At 41.4% G+C, this 23,031-nt stretch overlaps 2 protein-coding genes across 5 annotated transcripts in view; one reads left to right on the forward strand and one right to left on the reverse strand.

Annotated features, from left to right (window-relative positions):
- Positions 1-1,200: 1,200 nt before the first annotated feature.
- Positions 1,201-11,762, forward strand: TMEM187 (transmembrane protein 187). Of its 2 annotated transcripts, none has more exons than XM_058173427.1 (2): positions 1,201-2,318; positions 9,887-11,762. In XM_058173427.1, the coding sequence occupies exon 2, from the start codon at positions 10,031-10,033 to the stop codon at positions 10,793-10,795; it is 765 nt and encodes a 254-aa protein (XP_058029410.1). In that variant the 5' UTR covers positions 1,201-2,318; positions 9,887-10,030; the 3' UTR covers positions 10,796-11,762. The 2 variants fall into 2 exon arrangements, with proteins under 2 accessions (XP_058029410.1, XP_058029409.1); XM_058173426.1 differs by having other exon boundaries at positions 1,201-2,014.
- Positions 11,763-15,543: 3,781 nt separating this feature from the next.
- The window catches only part of IRAK1 (interleukin 1 receptor associated kinase 1), a 29,621-nt gene continuing 22,133 nt past the window's right edge, over positions 15,544-23,031 (reverse strand). For 2 of the 3 annotated variants that reach the window (XM_058169919.1, XM_058169920.1), the window contains 3 exons: positions 21,505-21,721; positions 19,314-19,436; positions 15,544-15,903 (listed from right to left, as the gene is read on the reverse strand). In XM_058169919.1, the coding sequence (XP_058025902.1) occupies positions 15,851-15,903; positions 19,314-19,436; positions 21,505-21,721 (393 nt within the window). In that variant the 3' untranslated portion in view covers positions 15,544-15,850. Of the gene's footprint in view, positions 15,904-19,313; positions 19,437-21,193; positions 21,722-23,031 lie in introns of those variants that run through there. The other variant, XR_009153539.1, reaches the window with a different exon arrangement.

Raw genomic sequence — 23,031 nt, forward strand, 5'->3', positions numbered from 1 at the left:
TCCTGCCTACTCCCCAGCCCGAAGTTCTAAGCCAGGGCGCTCTCCCTCCGGCTTCCAAGCGCAACGGGCAGCTCGATCCAGCCCCGCTGTACGGCACCGATGGGCAAAGTACGGGCTCCAGGCGCCTTCACGCCGCCCTGGGAGCCGCCATCTTGCGCCTGTGAGGAGTCTCTCTTCCTCGGCAGCGCCTGAAGGCGGAGCCAAAACGAGGCCTCTGTACGGAACCCCACCCACTAGGGCGCCGCCATTTTCGGTGGGCAGGGCTGCTTGGGCACCGCCATGTTGGGGGACCGCCAAGTCCCCCTCTTTCTTTTGCGATGCGTACGGAGGGGAAATTCTGGATCAGTTTCACCGCACTTTTTTTTTATTATTATTATTATTCGAAGTTCAACACGATTGTCAGCGTCTTTCCCGGCTGTAAGCTGTGTAAACTCTCCGAATGGTGTGTGTGTGTTGCCATTTTGAATGCAAAACTCCGCCCCTCTTTCATTTTAAAAAAGTCTGCTCCACCAATAATCGGCCTTGCCGCTAGTACCGGCCACGAGTGCTTTGGGGAGGTCCGATGGGCCTCCACCTCTCAGCAAGTACTACACTGCATAGCAACGCTTATGGGCGCCGCCATCTTTAGGGATAAAAATTGACGCTGCGTTCGTTTCGTGGATGCACGTGAATAATATTTATTGGATGTTCGCGTGTCATCCAGCGGTTAAGACAGTACCCATGACCCACTCATGCTCAGTAATGCACCTGCATCTATTTTCCGGGAAAGCTATCTTAATTTCTATAAACATTTCTGGTCCTAAATCTTATCCCAAATTTCAAAGAATTAAATAACACGATTCGGAATTAGGCAGGTTTATATAATATTGGGAATGGTGATAAAATTCATGTTTCATGCTTTCCTGGAAGCTGCCATTTTGGATCCTCCCCTTTGCTATTACTATCCCAATTTTTTTTAAAAAAAAAACCCCACACAAATGTCCCATTAAGTTCCCGGATGTATTTCCCTCCCTTTCAAGCATTAAAATGGCGTCTTTCTCCAATGCCCGTATGTTGCCGCCCTGTGTTATGCGAGATTCAATATGGCGATTCTTGTATTCCCGGATGGTGCGGACATATACGCATTCAAGATGGCTGCCTAATAAATACCCGGATGGGCCGAACCATCGGCAAAAACGGCTTCGTTAAAATCAAGAAACTTCCATGTTACGTTCCTGGTGTATTTTCCCGATTAAACCAAATTTTATTGAATCACCGGATAATAGAAATGTACAATCTCTTGCCCTACGCGAATTGCTATACAGCCTCAAAATGGCGCCAGCTGAAATCTAGCGGGTGGCGTGACTTAAAAAGCAACCAAGATGGCGAACGCTGTACGTATCGGGAATCAAGATGGCGCTAACGGGCTCAATTACCCGGATGTTGAAAGACAGGAACTGACAATGACGCATTAGGAATAAAGAACAAGCGGGCTGTCGTGATGCCGGTTTTTCAGCATGACCAGAGCCGTTTGTCGAAGGAGCTGCAAGGATTGGTCTACTCAAGTTGGCGGTTCAGATGTTCAGTTACCAAAACACGGATCCGTAGGAGACTTATTTAAATTATCGCTGGCGAATTTCTCTTGAATGGAGAAAAGTGCTATTACTAGCATATTCAGACATTGAAACAATAACAGGATTTTAGCAACTACTCTAGGACTGACCGTCTGGGACTCGCCGGTCTCAATGCGCAGGCGCAGAAACCTGTCGCTGATAGGCCCTTCCCGGCTGCATCTGGGAAGACCCGGATGTGTTGGGTCTGGGCGCCCGCGATAAGAAAGCGGTCTTTCTTTCCCCTATCGCTTGTCTTCTGACTTGCGATTGTCTCCGGCTTTGCACACGTTGGCCTAACAATAAACCCCCGTGAATCCCCAAGGATTCATTTTGGGGTCTACCTGCAAAGGGTTACGTTGCGCTGAAACCAGTTAAACTTGCCCAATAAGTATCAGCCTAGTCCTCTGCATGGTTACTCGGAAGTAAGTTCAATGGGGCTTTTGTTTAAATCAAGTCAATTCAGAGTTGCAAGCTTTGCATATTAATAATTATATAGTACTGTAGGATTTTGGCGTGAAGCAGTAACTTAGACATACTGCCTTTGTATACCTGTATTTTGAACAGTCTCCTGTTTTATTTTTCACCATTGTTTCTCATCATTCAACACTTAGATTCCCAAAAGTAGGGGCTTTTTCGGTTATATATATATATATATATATCCTCAACTTGTTTTTTTGTTCTGTACATCGATACTAAATTGCAGGAGACCTGTGCTTTTTTCCAAGGGTAAGTTAAATTCCTAACTAGCATCCACGGGAAGGGAAGATAGTACGAAGTTTCTAAAATTGAAAATAAGTGATTTATGTACTGCAAACAGATGAAGCAAGATCATGGAGTTTTGCTTTTTTTTTTTTTTTGCTGAAGGTATAAGTACCAAATCAATATATATTTATGATCAGAAGGTACAATACTTGGAGAGAAATAGGGACCCATATCTTATGAATTCAAAATAAATAGTTATTTTGCTTTGTAAATTGAATTCAGGAGTTTTTCTTCCATAGTAATATCTTTTTATGTGTTTTTTTCTGTTTCCTTTGCAATTTCTTTTCCCCCCTCATCCATATGGAGTATCTTTCTTAGCATGTACTACTAAAGCTCTCTTGTTTGATTTTTTTAAAAATAATTCATTGGGCAAATTTTTAAATTAATGTACCTTAAATTGGCTAATTTACAGAATGCATCCAAAATCTGGGAATTGAAATTTGGCAACATTTTGGCTGCTTCAGTCTTGCTGCGTGGCCATGCTGGGGTGGTCAGCCGCAGTCACATAATTGTCCAAAATGAAAGATCAACATTAAGATTCAGAATATAACATATATTTTAAAAAATAATTTTAAACAACAGAAAAAGCAAATGGGAACAAGGAGTGGGCTAAATTATAAAGATTTCAAAGTTGATTCATTTCAATCCCACCGTCATGGAAAAGCTTTTAATATTTTGGGTTGCTTTTATTGTCACATTTTTTTCTATTTGAGTTTCTGTTTTATAAAAAGATTGTGACAGAAGATTGCAAATTGTACCTTTGAAAAGATTAGGAAACCAAGACAGATGGCCCAATACAGTTTTGTTAAACATGTTTTGATTAATGCAATTCCCTTTAATCTGGTTCTAGCTGCCCAGAAATTTTGCTGAAATTTTTCTATGGATATGTGATATATTTTAATGAAAACAGAGGAACCTTTTTTTTTTCTTCAGCTGAAATATCATGGGCTTGACTCCTGATATATTGCAGAAGAAAATAGTTAGCTTTGGTTGATTTATCAACTGTGACCTTATTGGACAGAAACAGCTTTGCAATACGTTGTACATAGGCTGCCTCTGAAAATGATCTGCAAACTTCAATTAGTTCAAAATAAGGTAGTTACCAATAGAGAAGAATATTTGTAGCTCAGAGTTGATTATCAATTGAGGGCCTTCACCAGGTTGTCTCACCAAAATAGCTGAGCCAAACCTCTGCAAAGGTTTGAGTAGTCCTTGATGCTCTTTGTTCAAGCTCATAAAGCAGCTAGACTGCTTAGTCCACGGGTGTCAAACTCGATTCCGTCACATGACATATCACGATGTGTCGTGACTTTTTTTGCCTTTGTGGAGCTGGGGTGGGCGTGGCTTGCACATGATGCATCCGGCCCGCGGGCCACCAGTTTAACATCGCTGGCTTAGTGGGATTGGCTGATGTGAATTTAGTGATACCGGTTCTTTGTGATTTACACTGACTGCCAGTCCATTTCTGATGTCAATTCAAAGTGTTGATTTTAAGGCACTAAACTGCTTAGGTTTAGGTGAAGGTCTGCTTTCTCCTGTATACTTTTAAGATTATCAATTGAGGGCCTTCACCAGGTCGTCTCACCAAAATAGCTGAGCCAAACCTCTGCAAAGGGCAAAGAGTTTTCTGTGGTGGCATTCCATTCCTGGAATTTCCTCCACAGTGTGTTGATTGGTGCCCATAGTATCATTTTGGTACCAGGTACCAAAAGATACCTTTGTATCTTCCTAGCTTTTTAACTGCTTTTAATGTATCTCAATTCTCATTAATTCATTTCCTACAGCCAGCCAGTCAATGACTCTGGGCAATTTACAATTCAAAAAAATACAATTAAGCCACTAAAAACATCTGAAAACAATAAACAAAAACATCCAAAATAAACATACATAGCAGCTGAGATATTTGACCAATTAGCAATGCAGCTGGGAAACAGGGCCGTTGACAAATTCAGCACCCCGGGCTCAGGAACATAACCAGGTTGTTAGGGGCTTACAAAAATTTAACTGTCAGAGCCATTCAAAGGGAGGATGTTCTGTAAAGCAGGGGCCACTGTGGAAAAAGCCCGTCTTCTAGTCCCCGCCATCCAACATTCTTTGGCTGATGGGATCTGGATATTGTTTTAGTTTTTGAATAATAGCTGTCTAGTTTATGTAATGTTTGTAGTTCATTTTACCTTTTTTATTTAAATTGCATTTTAGTGTGTTTTATTCTACATTTCCCAGAGAGCTCCAGCTATTGGCTGGTTCATACATAATAAATAATGAAATGTTTTAAAAATTAAAACCTGTAATCCAGTGGTGGGATTCCAATTTTTTTACTGTGGCCGTGGCTTGGTGGGCATGGTAGGGGAAGGATACTGTAAAATCTCTATTCCCACCCCACTCCAGGGGAAGGTTACTGCAAAATCCCCATTTCCTCCCGATCAGCTGGGACTTGGGAAGCAGTGAATAGATGGGGGCGGGGCCAGTGAGGTGGTATTTACCAGTTCTTGGAACTACTCAAAAGTTTCACTACCGGTTCTTCAGAACTGGTGAGAACCTGCTAAATGCCACCTCTGATGTAATCATTTTTTTTGCAAAACACTTTGGAATTCTTTTACTAATTCATTTTTTAACTTTAAAATGGTTCCCCAAAGCACTTTGATTCCCCCTGCATTTTTAATTTTCCATACAAATGTGCAATATTCATGTAAATACCTTATCTGAAATATACATTTTTGGATTGCAATTTAGAAAATGTTTAATAGTCATATTTTAATCCTGGATGTTTCTATATATTATGTAGTTGTCCTATGGAGACATTGGTTCCTATGGTTAACTTTCTCACCGTAGTAATAAATATATTGCTTGGTCCCTCTTTTTACATCCCCCTAAGGAGAGTATGATTTATTGTCACAGAGGGGGTTTGCATAATACACAAGGTTATTATATGTTTTCCTAGTTTGTAGATGAATGGTGTACATGAAACAAATTACAATAGCGTGATTCATCTATGTTTCAGTATGGTGTACAAACCTGGGTACTTACATGAGTCAGTAAATCATTGTTCAGTGAATTATGAATAAGTGTGTTATGCAAACACAGCCTCAGTAGTATTCATTGAAATCAAGGTTGATTGTGCAAGGACGATCTTCTCTTAGAAGTCCATGACTTACTCTCCTTCTGCCAATTTTATCTTGCATTCTCCCTCCAAATGTCAAATGTTTTGAACCTTTGTTCAATCATTCTGTAACTCATGAATGTTGTTTGTATTGTATAGGTAGGGGAAAGAAGGTTTGGTTATGAAGAGACATCCATGTCTCAAAAATTACAATTGATGAAAAAGAACAGAACATCTTTATTGTGTTCACTGACCAGAATAGTATATACTTTTGTGATAGCGTTTGCTGATCTCAAATGGAACTATATGAAAACTTTTGATTAAATTAGGATAAACTAAAATTGAGGAATAAAATGCAAGTATTAAAGTGCTAAAAATGTGTTATAATCACTAAATCATAATATTACTTTACCAAGATAAAGGCAAAAATAAAAAACACACTGAGTTATTGCTTTAGATTGGAGTACGCTTTTCTGTTATATCTTGGTAAATAATATAAAATAATATAAAAATTTTCAGAAGAAATGAAATGAAATAGAGGTGATGAATTTCATCATAACGTTAGCAGTACAGGAACACATGACCTGTGGTTTCAACTGCTCTGGAATGGCAGAGACAAAGCCTCTCTTTGAAGCAGGGGTAAAATGCTCCCGGTTCGGACCGGATCGCCCATCCGGTAGCGATGGTGGCGGGTGGTTCGGAGAACTGGTAGCAAAAATCCCTGCCCCAGCTGAGCTGCGCAATCATCAGAGGTTGTTTTTTTTTACTTTTAAAAGCATTTTTTCTTCGGTTGAAAAATGCTTTTAAAAGTAAAAAGAAAAGGCTCTGATGATCACACGGCTCAGCTGGGATCGTCAGAACCCTTTAAAAGCCGAAGAGGTTGTAAAAAAAAAAAAGCTTTTAAAAGGCTCCTGGTGATCCCAGCTGAGTTGCCTGATCATCAGAGGCTTTTAAAAGCATGTTTTCTACAAGCTCTTCGGCGGAAGAGGTTGTAGAAAAAATGTTTTTAAAAGTAAAAAAAAAAGTTGGCCATGTCCACCCAGTCACATTAAAAAAACCCAAGCCACGCCCACAGAACTGGTAGTAACAAATTTTACATTTCACCCCTGCTTTGAAGTGAATTTATTGGTATCTTCCTTTTAATGAAGGATGAAAATAGTGTTGAATTACGCTGGTGTAAACAAGTTTATTTAGGGAGGGACATTATATTAATGTTCACACTCAGGAGAAGGGATGCTCCGAGCATTCTCTCTATGCAAATCAATATGTTAATTGCTTTTGGGCAATTTTTTTAGCTTTGGGGAAACCCAAAGAATTTGGGGCTGTTTTAGATGCATCATTATTTTATAATTTTGCTTCCAGTGTCATTTTCCAAGCTGAGTAAAAATGAAATAATAATCTGAAGGCAATCTTGCTGTGATATTTGCCACCTTATTGATAATCAGGGTTCATTCAGCCTTTAATGGAAAATTTGTTGCTAATGTCTCATCACTTTAAGTGGGTGCTTCTACTTGCCCCTTAGCAGTTCATCCATTCTGCTCTGAATTTCACATACCAGTAATTTTTAAATGAATTACATTTTTGTTATTGAATAATATTTTAGACAAAAATGATATTCTTGTCTATTGATTTCTATCAGAAAATGCCTCCTTCATCTAAGTCAGGGGTTCCCAGTTTCTGAACCGTGGACCACTACAGGGCTGTGGCCTGTTGGGAAGCAGGCCGTGCAAGTGGTGGGCGAGTGCATGAAGCTTCATTTGCACATGTGCTGTATTAGGTTGAGCGTGCGAACCAATCCCCTCCGTTCCCACCGCCACCGGTCTGTCTAGCCAAAAAGGTTGGGGATCGCTGCTATTAAGTCATTACCAATAAGTATATGTTTGGGAACATAATTAAGGTAACACCTGGATTTGCTTTCAAATAATAAAATGCAGTAAAATGTAGGAATGGGGCATTTTGTATTGGTATTGAACTACGACATAAAAATGAAAAAGCTGGATGCTGTAGTTGAGCAATATTGGGACGTCCATAAGTTTCAGACAAAGACCCAAGAAAATCAATATTCCTGACCCATGAAATTCCCTGGGTGATTATGCCATCCCTTTTTGAATAAGTAGTTTGAGTGGTTGCAAGCATACAAATGGATACTCCCTTCAGTTTAGAGAAAAGGTAAACAATACATAGGCTCAAAAAGACTTCCAGTTAATATTCTGATCAGAAGGACAACCAGGTTTCCTGAATAAAGAACCTGAAGGCAGTGTTAATTAGGAATAGGGATCTACCCTGTTTCCCCCAAAATAAGACATCCCCTGATAAAAAGCCCAATTGGGCCTCTGAGTGTAAAAAATAAGGTCAAGCACTTATTTCAGGGTTCAAAAAAATATAAGACATAGTCTTATTTTCGGGGAAACACGGTATCTATAAAGCCACTGGTGTATGAACTATTCTTTACATATAGCAACTGAATTTAGGTAGTTTGTATCTGACCCAAAACATTTGTGTTTGGCTCAGATACCAAAATGGGCTGTGTTGTCCTGAATTATGAAGTGGAAGCAGAAGAGCAAGAAAAATTGAAGGACGTTGGTGGAGGGAGAGGAGGGGGGAGGGGATGCAGCAGAGGGGAAACCATTAGGGAGATCAAAGGGGGCCAGCTGGCTATCACTCTGGGATTTGATGAGTGGAGAGAGTGGTGAGGTACCCCAGTTTTGTCTTGGATTCGCTGCACTCTCCAGGCTCTATGTAGATTTTGTATTGAATGGTGATTTGAGAATTTCGGAGAAGTGGTTTTTTCCCCCCCAGTTGGACCAAATAGACAATGTACTGTATTTTCCAGATTTTTGAGGGTTTTTTGTATTCCATAATTGGAAGTATTTTCCTGATGCTCCGCTAGATGGCAGTATCTAGCTATCCTGGAGTCATATCAGAAAAATAGGTTTGGATACATCTAGTACTTGGATGAAAGAATCCCAGAGCTACAGCACCTTGCTTTGTGGGACTTGATGGGGTATCTCACGCGGATAACAGAGTTGTAAGTCATGTTGCAAGTCAAACTACAAGGCAGTGGTGAGCAAATTCTATGCAATTGGCAGGAAAACCTCAGGCTTGGACCATGTGGTTATTAGGAGCCAAGCTTGATGTGGAAATAATCTTTTCCCCCCCATCTAAATGATACAAAAGTTATTGCTAAATTAATAAACATTGGGTGCAATACAATACCAAAAAATCTTGAATGGCATTTAAAAAAAATGTGTACATGGACAAAATTTTCATCTGTCAATTACAAAGGACCACACTGCTTAGATCCATGTATACAGGTAGTCCTCGACTTACAATAATTCACTTAGGGACCATTCGAAGTTACAACAGCACTGAAAAAAGTGACTTATGACCATTTTTCCGACATATGACCATTGCAACATCCCCATAGTCACGTGATTTACATTCAGATGCTTGACAACTAACTCGCATTTATGATGATTACACTGTCTGAGGTCATGTGACCATCTTTTGCCACATTCTGACAAGCAAAGTCAATGGGGAAGCCAGATTCACTTAACAACCAAGTTACTAATTTAAGAACCGCACTTAACAAATGTGGCGAGAAAAGTTGTAAAATGGGGCAAAACCCACTTAACAACACGAATTTTGAGTTCAACGGCAGTCGTAAGTTGAGGACTACCTGTATACTGCACCAATTAGTTACAAGATCCTAGGTTCTTGGGAAGAACTTGATGCATATAAAAGCAAACACCAGGTAAAGAACTACGGTAGCAGCTGTGATTTCCCATTGCTGTTTATAATATTAATTGAACTTTCCCCCCACCTGACTCTCTTCCCAACTCTAAATTACTTCTGAAATGTTTTTTAAATAATACCATAGATTTATTTCTAAGAGGGTGCAGTAGATGTGTCTGCAAAGATGATGCATACGAAAGCAACTTGTTTGCAAGCAAGACTGGAGAACAGAAAGTTTTGTAGCCTGAGCTTAAAGAGCTCTCTAGGCTTACTATCTAGCACTTGCTGTCTCCATGGTTACAAAACAGAAGATCATGGGAAGGAAACAACCCTACCCCCCATTTCCCCCACTAAGCAGTGATGTCACCAATAGCCAATCCTGCCACTACAGCTGTTTCATAACAGCATAACAGCTAGAATTGTGAGTACAGGAGCTGCCAAGAAAACATGCTGGGCCTTTGCTTGAGTAATCTCATGCTGTTGGCTGTTTGAGCAGGAGAGGGAGGATGAGTGTTTTCAGCGATGCAAAATGTCACCAAGCTTTCAGGTTTCTAAGAGTTGAGTTTAACTGAACCCACTCACTTCCTGTGCAGCATTAGTGAGGAAAGTATCAAAGCCCAACCTGGGAAGTAAATTCATCTTGGGAAACTAATCAGCTGCGTCATCCATTTCATGCTCTCTTCTTGTTTTTCGTAAGCCATTCTAGGAGGAATGGGACTTCAACAGATGGCCAGACTGGCAAAACAAGTGAATAAATAATTGAAAACAAAGCATTTGTAGCAGTGGCGGTCATTTGGGAGCGGTGCAGAGAGCAAGACTCAAGACTTTGAAAAGGACAGCTATGAAGTCAGAAGACAACAAGCCGTTCTTGCATGCGACTGGAGGCCTGCTGCTTTGCATACTAGTGGTGGCTTCGGGAATTTTTGATGGTGCTCACACAGATACTGGTTACAAGCATTATGCTGAACCAACAGTACCTGGAATGCCAGCCTTCCTAGCTATGCCAGCAAATTGTTTAATCAATTTGGCCTACATGCTTCTGGGTTGGTATTGGTGGCCACCAGGTAACAAGAGTAGGCAGACCTACTTTCAAGAGGTCTTTGCCCTCATGTCGCTTTTATATGGGCCTACACAGTGGGTCCGGCTGTGGACACAGCATCATTGGGCAGCTGTGTTAGATCAGTTGTTAACACTACCAATTTTTGCTTGGGTCATATTTTGGTGCCTTTTTCTTGAAAATGGGTGGGAACCGTATGTTTTTCTAGCCATAGAAGTGACTTCACTGACTAGTTATGTCCTGGCAGTTCTTCACCCACAGGGTTTTGAGTTGGCATTGAGTGGACATATAATTGTTGTTTTTTGGAGAGTACTGAAAGTGCAAAGACATTTTGGCAATGCCAGTTCCATCTGGATTATAGTTCTGGGGACGATGTGTTGCTTTGGTTTTGTAAGCCTCAAAGTGTGGGATTGGGAACTGGCCCAGTGGGCATTCTTCTCTCGGCTCACTGGTCATTTTTGGTCCAAGGTATGCGATGTGCTGCAGTTCCATTGTGCTTTTCTCTTCCTTACCTTAATCAGCAGACACCGGCTAAGCTCAGTGAAATAATCTGTAATTTCAATGAGCAGTCTTAATCAAAGAAGAAACTTACAACCGTACAAGAGTATACTGTAATGTGGTTTGAAAGAATAAAAAATCTGCTAAAATACGCCAGTTTCTTCAAAAAGCTATTGAAGATATTTGGTGAAATCCATACAGTATCAACTCAGTTTATTTCCTGTTGAATATAATGCTTTTTATAAAACCACATAGGAGAGAAAAAAAGTTGGTTTATACAGTAGTCCTCAACTTACAACCAATTGTTTAGTGACAGTGTGAAATTACAGCAGCACTGAAAAAAGTGACTTATGACCAGGCCCTATACTTAACCGTCACAGCCAGGATCGCCAGGGCCATGTCATCGGAATTCAGGTGCTTGGCAACCGAAATGTATGACAGTTGCCGTGTCCCAGGGTCATGTGATCACTTTTGCGATCTTCCCAGCTGGCTTCTGACAAGCAAAATCAATGGGGAAGATGGATTTGTTTAACGATGCTGAGATTCATTTAATAACTTAATAATTAATTAGAATTAATAATAATTCAGTTAACAACTATGGCAAAAAAGATTGTAAAATCATGTACAATTTGCTGAACAATCGCCTTGCTTAGCAACAGAAATTCTGGTCCCAAAAGTCAAGGGACTACCTGTAAAATAATCCCATTAGAAAAGTCCTTTCAGCCAGTTGAAGTTTCTGATGGAATACTACCAGTAGGAAGGTGGCATTTTCAAGAGGCAATATCTGCATACAGCTTTTATGTGGCAGTTAGGTCATAGCTAACACTGCAGGTTTATTTATTTATTTATTTATTTATCACATTTGTATACCGCCCTATCTCCCTAGGGACTCAGGGTGGTTCACAGGCAAGTAAAAAAGTACATATAAATACAGAATAAAATAACAGTTAAAAAACTTATTCTACATGGCCGAATTTTTAAAAAAAACAATATAAATAATAAAACCCATTAAAACCAATATAAATTTAAAATCTAATCCAGTCCTGCGCAGATGAATAGATGTGTTTTAAGCTCGCGACGGAAGGTTCGGAGGTCCGGAAGTTGACGAAGTCCTGGGGGGAGTTCGTTCCAGAGGGTGGGAGCCCCCACAGAGAAGGCCCTTCCCCTGGGTGTCGCCAGACGGCACTGCTGACAATGCCATACAAACACACTAAGATCAGAACCTTTGAAGCACAACTTCAACACCGGTCGCAGACGGTGTTGACGGGGGGGCAGAGGTCGACCCCGCGGCGCCTCACTTGGGGTGCCGCAGGGGTCGATTCTCTCGCCCCTTCTGTTCAACATCTATATGAAGCCGCTGGGTGAGATCATCAGTGGCTTCGGTGTGAGGTACCAGCTGTACGCTGATGACACCCAGCTGTACTTTTCCACACCGGGCCACCCCAATGAAGCTATTGAAGTGCTGTCCCGGTGTTTGGAAGCCGTACGGGTCTGGATGGGGAGAAACAGGCTCAAGCTCAATCCCTCCAAGACGGAGTGGCTGTGGATGCCGGCATCCCGGTACAGTCAGCTGAGTCCACGGCTGACTGTTGGGAGCGAGTCATTGGCCCCGATGGAGAGGGTGCGCAACTTGGGCGTTCTCCTGGATGAACGGCTGTCTTTTGAAGACCACCTGACGGCCGTCTCCAGGAGAGCTTTCCACCAGGTTTGCCTGGTGCGCCAGTTGCGCCCCTTTCTAGACCGGGATGCCTTGTGCACAGTCACTCACGCCCTCGTGACGTCTCGTCTGGATTACTGCAATGCTCTCTACATGGGGCTCCCCTTGAGGGGCATCCGGAGGCTTCAGTTAGTCCAGAATGCGGCTGCGCGGGTGATAGAGGGAGCCCCTCGTGGCTCCCGCGTGACACCTATCCTGCGCAGACTGCACTGGCTACCTGTGGCCTTCCGGGTGCGCTTCAAGGTTTTGGTGAACGTCTTTAAAGCGCTCCATGGCATAGGGCCGGGCTATTTACGGGACCGCCTACTGCTACCGAATACCTCTCACCGACCCGTGCCCTCTCACAGATGGACTCCTCAGGGTGCCATCGGCGCGACAGTGTCGTCTGGCGACGCCCAGGGTAAGGGCCTTCTCTGTGGGGGCTCCCGCCCTCTGGAACGAACTCCCCCCAGGACTCCGTCAACTTCCGGACCTCCGAACCTTTCGTCGCGAGCTTAAAACTCACTTATTCATCTGCACAGGACTGGATTAGTTTTTAAATTTATGGGTTTTTTAATGGGTTTTTTATTATTTATCCTAAATTTTTTAATCTCGGCCAATTGAATAAGTTTTTTAATTGTATTTTAATTGTATTTATATTGTAATATTATTGTGTATTTTTATCTGGCTGTGAACCGCCCTGAGTCCTTCGGGAGAAGGGCGGTATAAAAAAATTTAAATAATAATAATAAAATAATAATAACTTGTTACAGAGGCAGATGCTTTTCAGATGGCAGTATCATTTGTGGGGTGCGGGGAGAATGGAGCAGATTCGCATTTTGGAAGTGCAAAATGGAATCACTTGATCCATGTGGAGAAACACGTCTGTCTCAGTGTAGGAGAGCTGCTCTGGAGCATGATTTGAGGAAGTCATTTTCCTTTTATTCTGAATAACTGCTTTTGTAAGGTCACTGTGCCACTGTGCAAACAGTGATTTCCTGAGCCCTCTGTAAATTGGCTATGGGAATATAGTAGTCCTCGACTTACGACCACAATTGGGCCCAAAATTTATGTTGTTAAGTGAGAATTTGTTGAGTTTTGCCCCATTTTACAACATTTCTTGCCACAGTTAAGTGAATCACTGTAGTTGATAAGTTGTGGTGGTTAAGTGAATCTGCCTTCCCTGTTGACTTCGCTTCTCAGGTTGCAAAACGTGATCACGACCCTGGGACCTGCACTGGTCATAAGTATGAACCAGTTGCTAAGCATCTGAATTTTGATCACATGATCATGGGGGATGCTGGAAAGGTAACTCTGAAAAATGGTCATAAGTCACTTTTTAGTTGGTCTTGTCCTCTTTGGGGGTTTAGATCTAACTCTTCTCTGCTTCTTTGGTCTTCCAACCCTGCCAGTTGTTCAAAAAGATCCTCAGCTTTTTCAAGCGTATCTATTTTAATTATCCTTTCCTCCCAAGCAACCAACATCTCTTCTGGAACCAGCCATCGAAATAGATTGTCTCATTTATTCAACTGCTTGGCCAGAAATTTTTAGTCCCTTCTCTGCTCTCTCACTCTTTTCGGGATTTGCTTGAGGATCTGAATTTCTTTACCTTTATATGTTTCTTTTTATCTTTCTTTTTATCTTTATTTTTCTCTGGATATTTTATACAATATATTATATCTCGTACTTTCCTTCTTGTAAATCGGATGTGGACCTCTTTTGGGAGATTGTTTCTTCTCACATAATTCATGCTGACCCTGTAAATGTCGTCCATCTCCTTTAACATTTCCTCTTTGTACCTATATACTTTTAACTTTATCACGGAGCTTAGTTTAGGGTACATAACACTTCCTCTTCTATCCCATCCCATCCCATCATCAGGGTTTGGGACGAGACAGACTGGCTAAAATCATACACTGAGCTTCAATGGCTAAGAATGAATTTGAACTTTCATGTCCTTTGTCCAAAGCAGGGGTGAAATGCTCCTGGTTCGGACCGGATTAGCTGATCCAGTAGCGATGGTGGCGGGTGGTTCGGAGAACTGGTAGCAAAAATCCCTGGCCCCCCCCATGCCCAGTTGAGCCACATAATTGTCAGAGCCTTTTTTTTACCATTCAAAAGCATTTTTTTACAACCTATTTGGCCGAATAGGTTCTAAAAATGCTTTTGAACGGTAAAAAAAAGGCTCCGACGATCACAGCTGAGCCGTGTAATCATCAGAGCCTTTTTTTACTTTTAAAAGCATTTTTTCTACAACTGAATAGGTTGTAAAAAATGGTTTTAAAAATAAAAGATCACGTGCCACAGCTGATCACCACCACCTCCGTGCGCGCTGTTCTACTTACCCCATGCCTCCTTTTGGCGTGTGCTGCATGCGCACCTCACATTTGGTGCCAGCGAACCAGTAGTAAACCAGTTCAGATTTCACTACTGGTCCAAAGGGTAATCTTTTCCTACCACAACTTCTCCTTTCACAGTGATGCAATGTAATTATTCAGCATTATTAATATTCAGCATAGTTCAGTTTTGAATATAAGCATCTTACTATGATGTTGAAGTACATTCCTAAAACAGAATCTATTTGGGCTCCATCACAATTGCAGGACAGCAAAAAAAAAAATAAAAAAAATCATGTCAATGGACAAAACTTACCCTTCTGACATTATGTTGATGTTCTCTTTTTTTTTTCTTCCCAATTTCTCTTTATTATAATCATATCTAAATTTGGGGTTTTAAATTTTTCCCCTTTTGCTGTACTTTTTTTCTCTTAATTTTGTGGGTTTTGGTATTAAACAAATAAGAACAATAATAATAAAGCCAACCACTTTGATCTGGTTGAAAAATCAGTAATCTACCATGTACGGTCTTTGGGAGTTTTGCTTCCATATGGTTTCACAGCTCCGTTTGTTGCAGTGAAAATAAGGGGAAGAAGGCATGAGAGAAAGGAGATGTTCTGGCCTTTCTGAAAACTGGTAGGACAAAGATTCTGCTTTCTAAGTTTCCTCTTCCACAGGAGGTAATTTTGTTTATAACTATTGCAAACATCTACTACACCCTGTGAATAATCATATAAACCACAAACTAAATGATACTGACAACTTACAAATATATAAAATGTTTTATTATCTATTCAGTGAAAGGGAGCATGTAGTGAGGAACTTGTATAACAATGAAAATCCACATCATCATCACTTCCTCCCCATCACTTTTGATCTCCATTCATAACTCCAGTGGTGACTTTCATTTATGACAGATTGCTGGCCTGAAGCCAAATTCTACCAAAAACAAATGCCACACTGGTACCAACTAAGGGAAGAGGCATGGTATCCAAAGGAGGATAGCATGACTCCTATAATTTGCAAAGTGCTGTCAGCGCTATGAGAACTTTCATCCTGTGTTTGTTGAATTTGTCATTCAAATTCATCACTCTCTTCAGGTTCACGAGGTGGCTCAGCAACACCATCTGAAGGGGAGAAAGAAAAGAAACTCAGGTTTCAACCTCTCACAGAGTAAAATTTTTCCAGCTGCTCTTTATCAGCTACCAGGGTTCTCATCTGTCTCAAAACTGGAATACAGAAATAGCACAATAGGACCATAAATCTGTCTGGGTTGCCCTCAGTCCATCTTTCTCAAAGACGCTCCAAGCTTAGTATCCTCTAGCTGTGATTGAGAGTTAAAATCTAACACATCTGGAAAATACCCACGTGAGGAGTGAGTGACCTAACGACCAGATTACTGCTGCTGCTACAATGTGTCAAAGAGCTTGGATTTAGTTTCTTGGATGATTTTGTGCTATATTGGATAAAGGACAGACATCCTCTGAAAATAATGACTTCCCGCGTTAGTTTATTTACTTAAAACATTTCTACCCAAGGAACTCTAAACAGAAATAAAACATAACTAAACTATACAAATCCAATTCAAAGGAAACTAGCTCAAAACCTCTAAAAAGTATATTAACTTATCAAACAAATCCACACCCATGCCAGAACTCCATCCATCTGCATCCCAGCTCTAGTGCCTAGATAAAGAGCCAGTTCTTCCAAAAGGCCAATAAGCTGGACTATTTGTAATTCAGGGAGAAGACTATACAACAGGACAGGTACTGTGACTGAGAAAGTATATTTCCTGAGTCCTACCAGGTAACGCCTAACCGGGGAGGCCTGAAGCAAACCCTCTGCCAGATTGGCCTCATGAGTACATATGGCTTTAAAGGTACCAACTTTACAATAGCATTTGAAAGCCCACACAGGAGTGTTCCATGGGCATGTCTTGGCACAAGCGGTATACATTTTGAACTGGCTGAACTTTCCAAGTGTTTTTTTAAAAGCAGCTCCACATAAGACTATGTTGCAATAGTCTAACCAGAAGGTGACTAAGACATGAGTGACAGCCAGTAATATTTACTAATATAAAAATGGGTGCAACTGATGCACAAGATGTAAAGATCCTACTTGTGAACAGGACCTGCGAGTGCAGAACTCCCAGACTTCATACAAACTGCCTGGGGGAGCGTGACCCGATTGAGAACGATGAATGGTGGAAAATCACCAAGTACAGGGGATCTTAAAACCCACAGCTAATTTTTTCAGAGCTGCTCCACTCTAATCTGCACAGCTTCCAGGCCAAGAAAGAACACCAACACCTTGAATAAGATGGCCTGGGACAGATGTATAACAATGTTATCAACATACTGATAATAGTTAACTCTGTGGCAAAATGACCTAACTCAGCAGTTCCATGTAGATGTTAACTTGGAGTAAATGTTCAGAAGTAGTATGCAACAGAATATCAATACGGAGGACTGATATGCCATTAATATCTCCAGCTTGGGGGTGTCCCGGAGACTTCTGTTTGGCTTTAGGAGACAACTTGCTAAGCAAGATTGAAGCCTGGATAATTTTTCAACAAAACCCATATTAGTTTACCGTATATACTCGAGTATAAGCCGAGTTTTTCAGCACGTTTTTTGTGCTGAAAAACGTCCCCTCGGCTTATACTTTTTTTCTTCTTTTTCACATTATACGGATGGCGCAAACTTGGCGGGCTTTTGCATTAGCTGGAAGCCCTGCCGGTGCAGTGAGAGGCGGGCGGGAGCCGCCAGCCTTCTCGGCTGAGGAGGGAGGTTTTCATTTCCACCCTCGGCTTATACTCGAGTCCCCAGTTTACCCCAGTTTTTTGGGGTAAAATTGGGGACCTCGGCTTATACTCGGATCGGCTTATATTCGAGTATATACGGGTAACTTAAAAATAAAAAGTCACCCCTAAATACAATCATTTCATATAAAATGGGCCCACAAAGCTAAACCTCACAGTGGCAAAGAGAAGCCTAAACTTTAAAGAAGAGCAATTTCTTCTATGTATGTATTTTTTTCCAGAGTTTTGCTTTTGGAAAAAAGTGTTGTAAATGTCAGCCAACAATAAGAAGGAAGAACCTTAGCAAATACAATTACTATGCTTCAACATTTTCTGATGGAAAACTTATTGGACATCAGCAAACTCCACAGGGCAAGCTAGGTAACAAAAACTTTTTGAGTGAGATCCTTGTTTATGCTAAGGAGGTAAGGAAATACAGCAATACATAAAACCCCACATAAACCAGGTAGTTGAGCTCAGAATAAAATGGCAGGCCTGTTGCTTTTCCCTTTCCTTCTAATGGAATGCCTCGCACCTGCACTTATTTGAAATAAATGCCTCACACAAGGCATTTATTTCAAAGATCAGCAATAGCAGAAGTGAAGGAAATGTTTTAACCTAGGCATCTGTTGATGAACATATTTTTTTTCCCCCAAGGCATTTTTTCCCCTCAGTTCATTTCGGACTAGGGAAAATTAAATCTGAAAAAAAAAGTAGTGAAACACCAAATTTCTCTGATCACGACTATTAGGGCTGCACTGTGGGCATTAGTGAAATGGCAAGCTTGACTGTATATAGGAAAATGAAACAGGCAAGAAGAATTGACTTTGTGACATACCAGTATATATTCGACAGGAAAATAGAGATGTCAGAGCAGAGATTAAAATGGAGCCATTGTTTCTACAGAGGCTTTATATATTTGACATGAATAGCTTATGCAGAGCAAGCCAGGAATGTCACACCTGCTGCTCCTATTGTATGGCTTTCCTACATGAAAAAAGGCTATTTGTCGAAACTTATCTGCAATGTGTAAGGTCACAATATTTAAAGCACATAAACCATCATGACATCTTCTATTCAGATTTGTCTATGCACACTTCAGGCAAAAGTAATCTTGCTCTAGTTATCAAACATTTTGTTTTATTGATCTTAAAGCTTACTTAATCTTTTTGATTCTGACATGAAAATAAGAGAAGATAGTTTCTGATACTTTTCTATTGAGCACGCTGATTGATGAAGTGAAACTGAACAATGATGATTGGAACTGAACTGCCCTTCTTGAAATAAAGGTAAATGTTCCCTTTGCACATATGTGCTAGTCGTTCCCGACTCTAGGGGGCGGTGCTCATCTCCGTTTCCAAGCCAAAGAGCCAGTGCTGTCCGAAGACGTCTCCATAGTCATGTGGCCGGCATGACTCAATGCCAAAGGCGCACAGAACGCTGATACCTTCCCACTAAAGGTGGTCCCTATTTTTCTACTCCATTTTTTACATGCTTTCAAACTGCTAGGTTGGCAGAAGCTGGGACAAGTAATGGGAGCTCATCCCGTTACGTGGCACTAGTGATTCGAACCACTGAATTGCCAACCTTTTGATGGACAAGCTCAACGTCTTAGCCACTGAGCCACTACGTCCCTTACATTTCTTGAAATGTCACTCCCTAATTTAACAGAACCAATTTGGAGATTGAATAGTGCCACCTCCAGCTGCCACAGCATTACAGAGGTGGGGCATTTACCTTCTCTTGAAGGTGTAGAGGCAAGCACAGCCAGGCTGTCAAGCTCCCCCTCATGATAGAGTGCTAGCCGTTCCATCATGCGCCTCCGCGCTGGGTTGATGACAATCTGAGGAGCAGAGTTACCTGCGGAAATAAAAGAGACCATCACTAAGTGACAGCCTACCGGATCATCAAACTGAGGCCCTTAACAGAAGAGCTGGATTAGTGTCTATCTCCTGGAGTAAACCAGATAAGAATCACAACTAGATGAGCTAGTTCTTTACTGTAAAACTCTATTGACAGAATCTTGCAAGTATGAAAGTACAATTCTCCCACCCTATCTCCTTTACAGCCCGAGAAACAAGACAAGGTATCTTCTGAGCCTTTTGCCCCATCCAACTATCTGTCGTGTCCCACTCCTCCGCTGACAGCCAGGTCAGGGAAATCCGAATCAGGCATGCCTCTGCAGCTCTGCCAAAGTCCTAGCAAAGTTCTCAAGGCAGGCAGGAGACCAGAAAGTGATTTCAGCAAGATAAGGTAGATTTTGCCTGACTCAGAGAATGCCAGAAAGCAGATCCTTTATATAGGCCATGGGGTGTGGCTCCATGACCCAGCACTTATCCAGGCCTGCCCCTCCCTTCCTTCTGTTGACGCCACCTATCAATTCTCCTGACACGAGGGTCACTCCAGTCTGCAGCTGTTGGTAATTGACCTTCCTCAGGCTCACATGCTGTGGGGGAGGGAGAGGGGTCTAGTTGCTCCGTTTGCCTGGGCGTGGAGCCAGGGCTGGGGGCACTTCTTCTTCCTCAGCCTGTCTGGGCATGGAGCCAGGGCTGGGGCTGGGAGGCATGCTAGGACATTCCTCAGCATTCGGAAGCAGATAAGAAGGCCCCAGCTGCGGGGAAAGCAGACGAGGCACAACACTATCCAAATGTAGGCTATACTGTCTCTTATCTGACAGTTCCCTTGGCAGCATCTCTTGTGTCTCAAGGCCTTTCCCATATTATCATTCCGATCGGCAATATGTCATTTAGCTGTTCTCCAGATGCCAGCCTGTGTATTTTCAGTGCCAGATGAAGCAACTTTTACATTTTGAGCTTCTTAAAAGGCACCTTGGTTGCAGCATTGCTTTTAAGTTGTATCTTTTAAGTACCTTCACTCCTACTTTAATGTATTTGTATTGCTATCCTAAGGGTGCCTGAAAGTTACCAGATGTAGGACTGGGTGGAGATGGCACAGAACAAGCAAGGAAGCAATGCATTTTTAAAAAGCAGCAGCCCAGCAGGAGAACCAATGATTAAAACAAAATTGACCAAACAAGCTGTAAAACATCAGATGGACAGGTCAAGTAATTAACACGGATATGGAACAGTATTTAAAGCCATGTTAGGCCACAGCTCCAACTTGCTCCATATTACTGATGCACCAGAATGCCACATCTTGCCAGGGTTTAAGGTAGGTATTTTCTTAGCCAACTGGAGACTCTAGAGGCTGAAATTGGGAGCTTAATAAATCAGGTTTTGTGTCATATTGTATCTGATCTCAAAATACATTCCACAAATAACTGATTTAATGTTAGTGGAGGCCTACCTTCTTAATTGCATCATTCCTTCCATCTGACAGCAAAGCACAGGAGGGAAAATATTTTAGTCTATTACATTTACATGAACACGCTTGATAACCAAGTGCCCACAACCCCCAGTTGTTATTTTCATTTAAAAATAAACATTTGGAATTTCTGTCTAAATTACAGGCATTCATTGCACAGCTGTACTTGTTGGAACAAGGACGCATTAAAGTATTCCAAACAAATGCCTTAATTATAAATGTGGTTGTTTCCTAGCCATTTTTCTAATAAGCAAATATTTCATTATGCTTAATAAATACTTTAAATTTCCAACCTTGGTAACTTCCAGCTCTTTGGTGTTCAGCTCACTGGATTTCCCAAGCAGTGCAGCCATGTAGCCATTGCTGAAAATTCTGAGCTGAAGTCTATACATCTGGTAGTTGATAAACACTGCTTTAAATGTATGGCTGTTATTTGCTGCAACATGGGCTTGACGATATATAATGTTGTTTGCTTATATTTGGCTTGTCATCTTGTGTGAACCCACCCTTATAGCTTTCTGTTATCTGTTTAGCCGGCTGATCATTCTGTCTGGCAAAGCCTCTGAATGGAATGGGAGAAAGAGATGTCTGCAGAATATCGTACCTAACTGGCCAAGAGATACACTTTCTCTGGTCACTCTTCTGTAGCTCAACAGTTTGGAGTTGGCCTCTAGGCTTTCATCACTTTCCTCAGGTTCATTAAGAGGCATGGATGAATAGTAGTCTTCTTGGGGTGTGTGAGGTTGCTGTGGAGGCAGTAGTAAAGAGGCAGAAGAGTTTCCTTGTAGGAGTAACTGTAGCCTCTCCAGCTCTTGATAGACCTGCAGGATAGGAAGAATAGTTACATACTATTGCTTCTTAGGAACACCATCTGGCAAATAAAATAACTCACTCATTCTTCCATTTCCAAGGCAAAGCCACTGTGGCCATACAAGCTAGCTCCTTTGAACAGGAAGCTCCATTCCCTCCCAAGCTCACTTAATGTCTGATAGGCAGCCTTACAATATACCTGAAATGCTGCAAACAATATAGTGAATATTCTAAGCTGAGATTCCTTCACTTATATTTATGGTAAATGGAGCACAAATAGCCATCAGCAGATACTGCAATGGCAGTAGGAAGCAACAGAAACAAGAGAGACTCAAAATAACTCGGTATTTATTCATTGTCGCTTCCCCATTTGCCATCATTAATTCTTTCCTTTTAGGGTTCATGCATTGGGCAGTTCCATAGAAGTGATATGGGCACCTGCAAATGAAAACAGTACTCCACTGTGACAGTAGCATTATCCACAAAAATAGAGTAATTCTGGACTGGAATTTGGACATTGCTTCATTTTAACTCAAAACCCTTAATCAATGGTCATGCTTGCTGAGAATGAAACTTAGCAATGTCTGGAAGACCACTGATTCCCCCTTCCTGGATCCTTCTAGTTGCAGGTCCTATGGGATGGGCATAGATAGCTGACGAAGTAAACTTTACAAAAACATTGGAGGAAGGGAGGAGCAATGGGTGGGTTATGTGTATGTGTGCATGTGTGTCCTTTCTCTCCAGGCTCCAGCATGAATATACCATCCCTCTTTTATTTACACTATATGGCCATCACAGGAACATCATCCAATAAAAGAGACACAGATGTTTCTATTTATATATAACGCAATCAAATCAGTTGGAAAGTATCTGAAAACCTACAGTTTTTTCTCATCTCTGTTCTTAGTTCTCCCGCTGAAGGTAAATAGAAGCATTTCTATGGTCACCAAATGGTTTCTAGACATCGATAATTATTTCTCAGTGACTCATTCACAAGTCAGGGCCAACTTGGGATAATGTTTTACAGTGCTTACAATGATCTGGGTGAGTCAAATGAATTATAATCCTCTCCTTAGAACTTAAGACAAGTAACAGTTTGCACTTGCATGCAAAAATCAGATAAATTTGAGGGGAGTGGGGGGTGGAACCAGACTTTTCTGATGCCAACCAACTGATATGAACCTCCTGGTATAAGCTTGGTCTGGAATATTTCTAAAATTTCCACTTTCTAAATACGCAGAAAGGCACACCAGGCACAGATACAGACAGAGCTATGGAGATGTTCAAAGAAAGGGATTTCAAAGAGAAGGGAGCAGGAAAC

This window comes from Ahaetulla prasina, chromosome 2 (assembly GCF_028640845.1).
Source record: "Ahaetulla prasina isolate Xishuangbanna chromosome 2, ASM2864084v1, whole genome shotgun sequence".
NCBI lineage: Eukaryota > Metazoa > Chordata > Lepidosauria > Squamata > Colubridae > Ahaetulla > Ahaetulla prasina.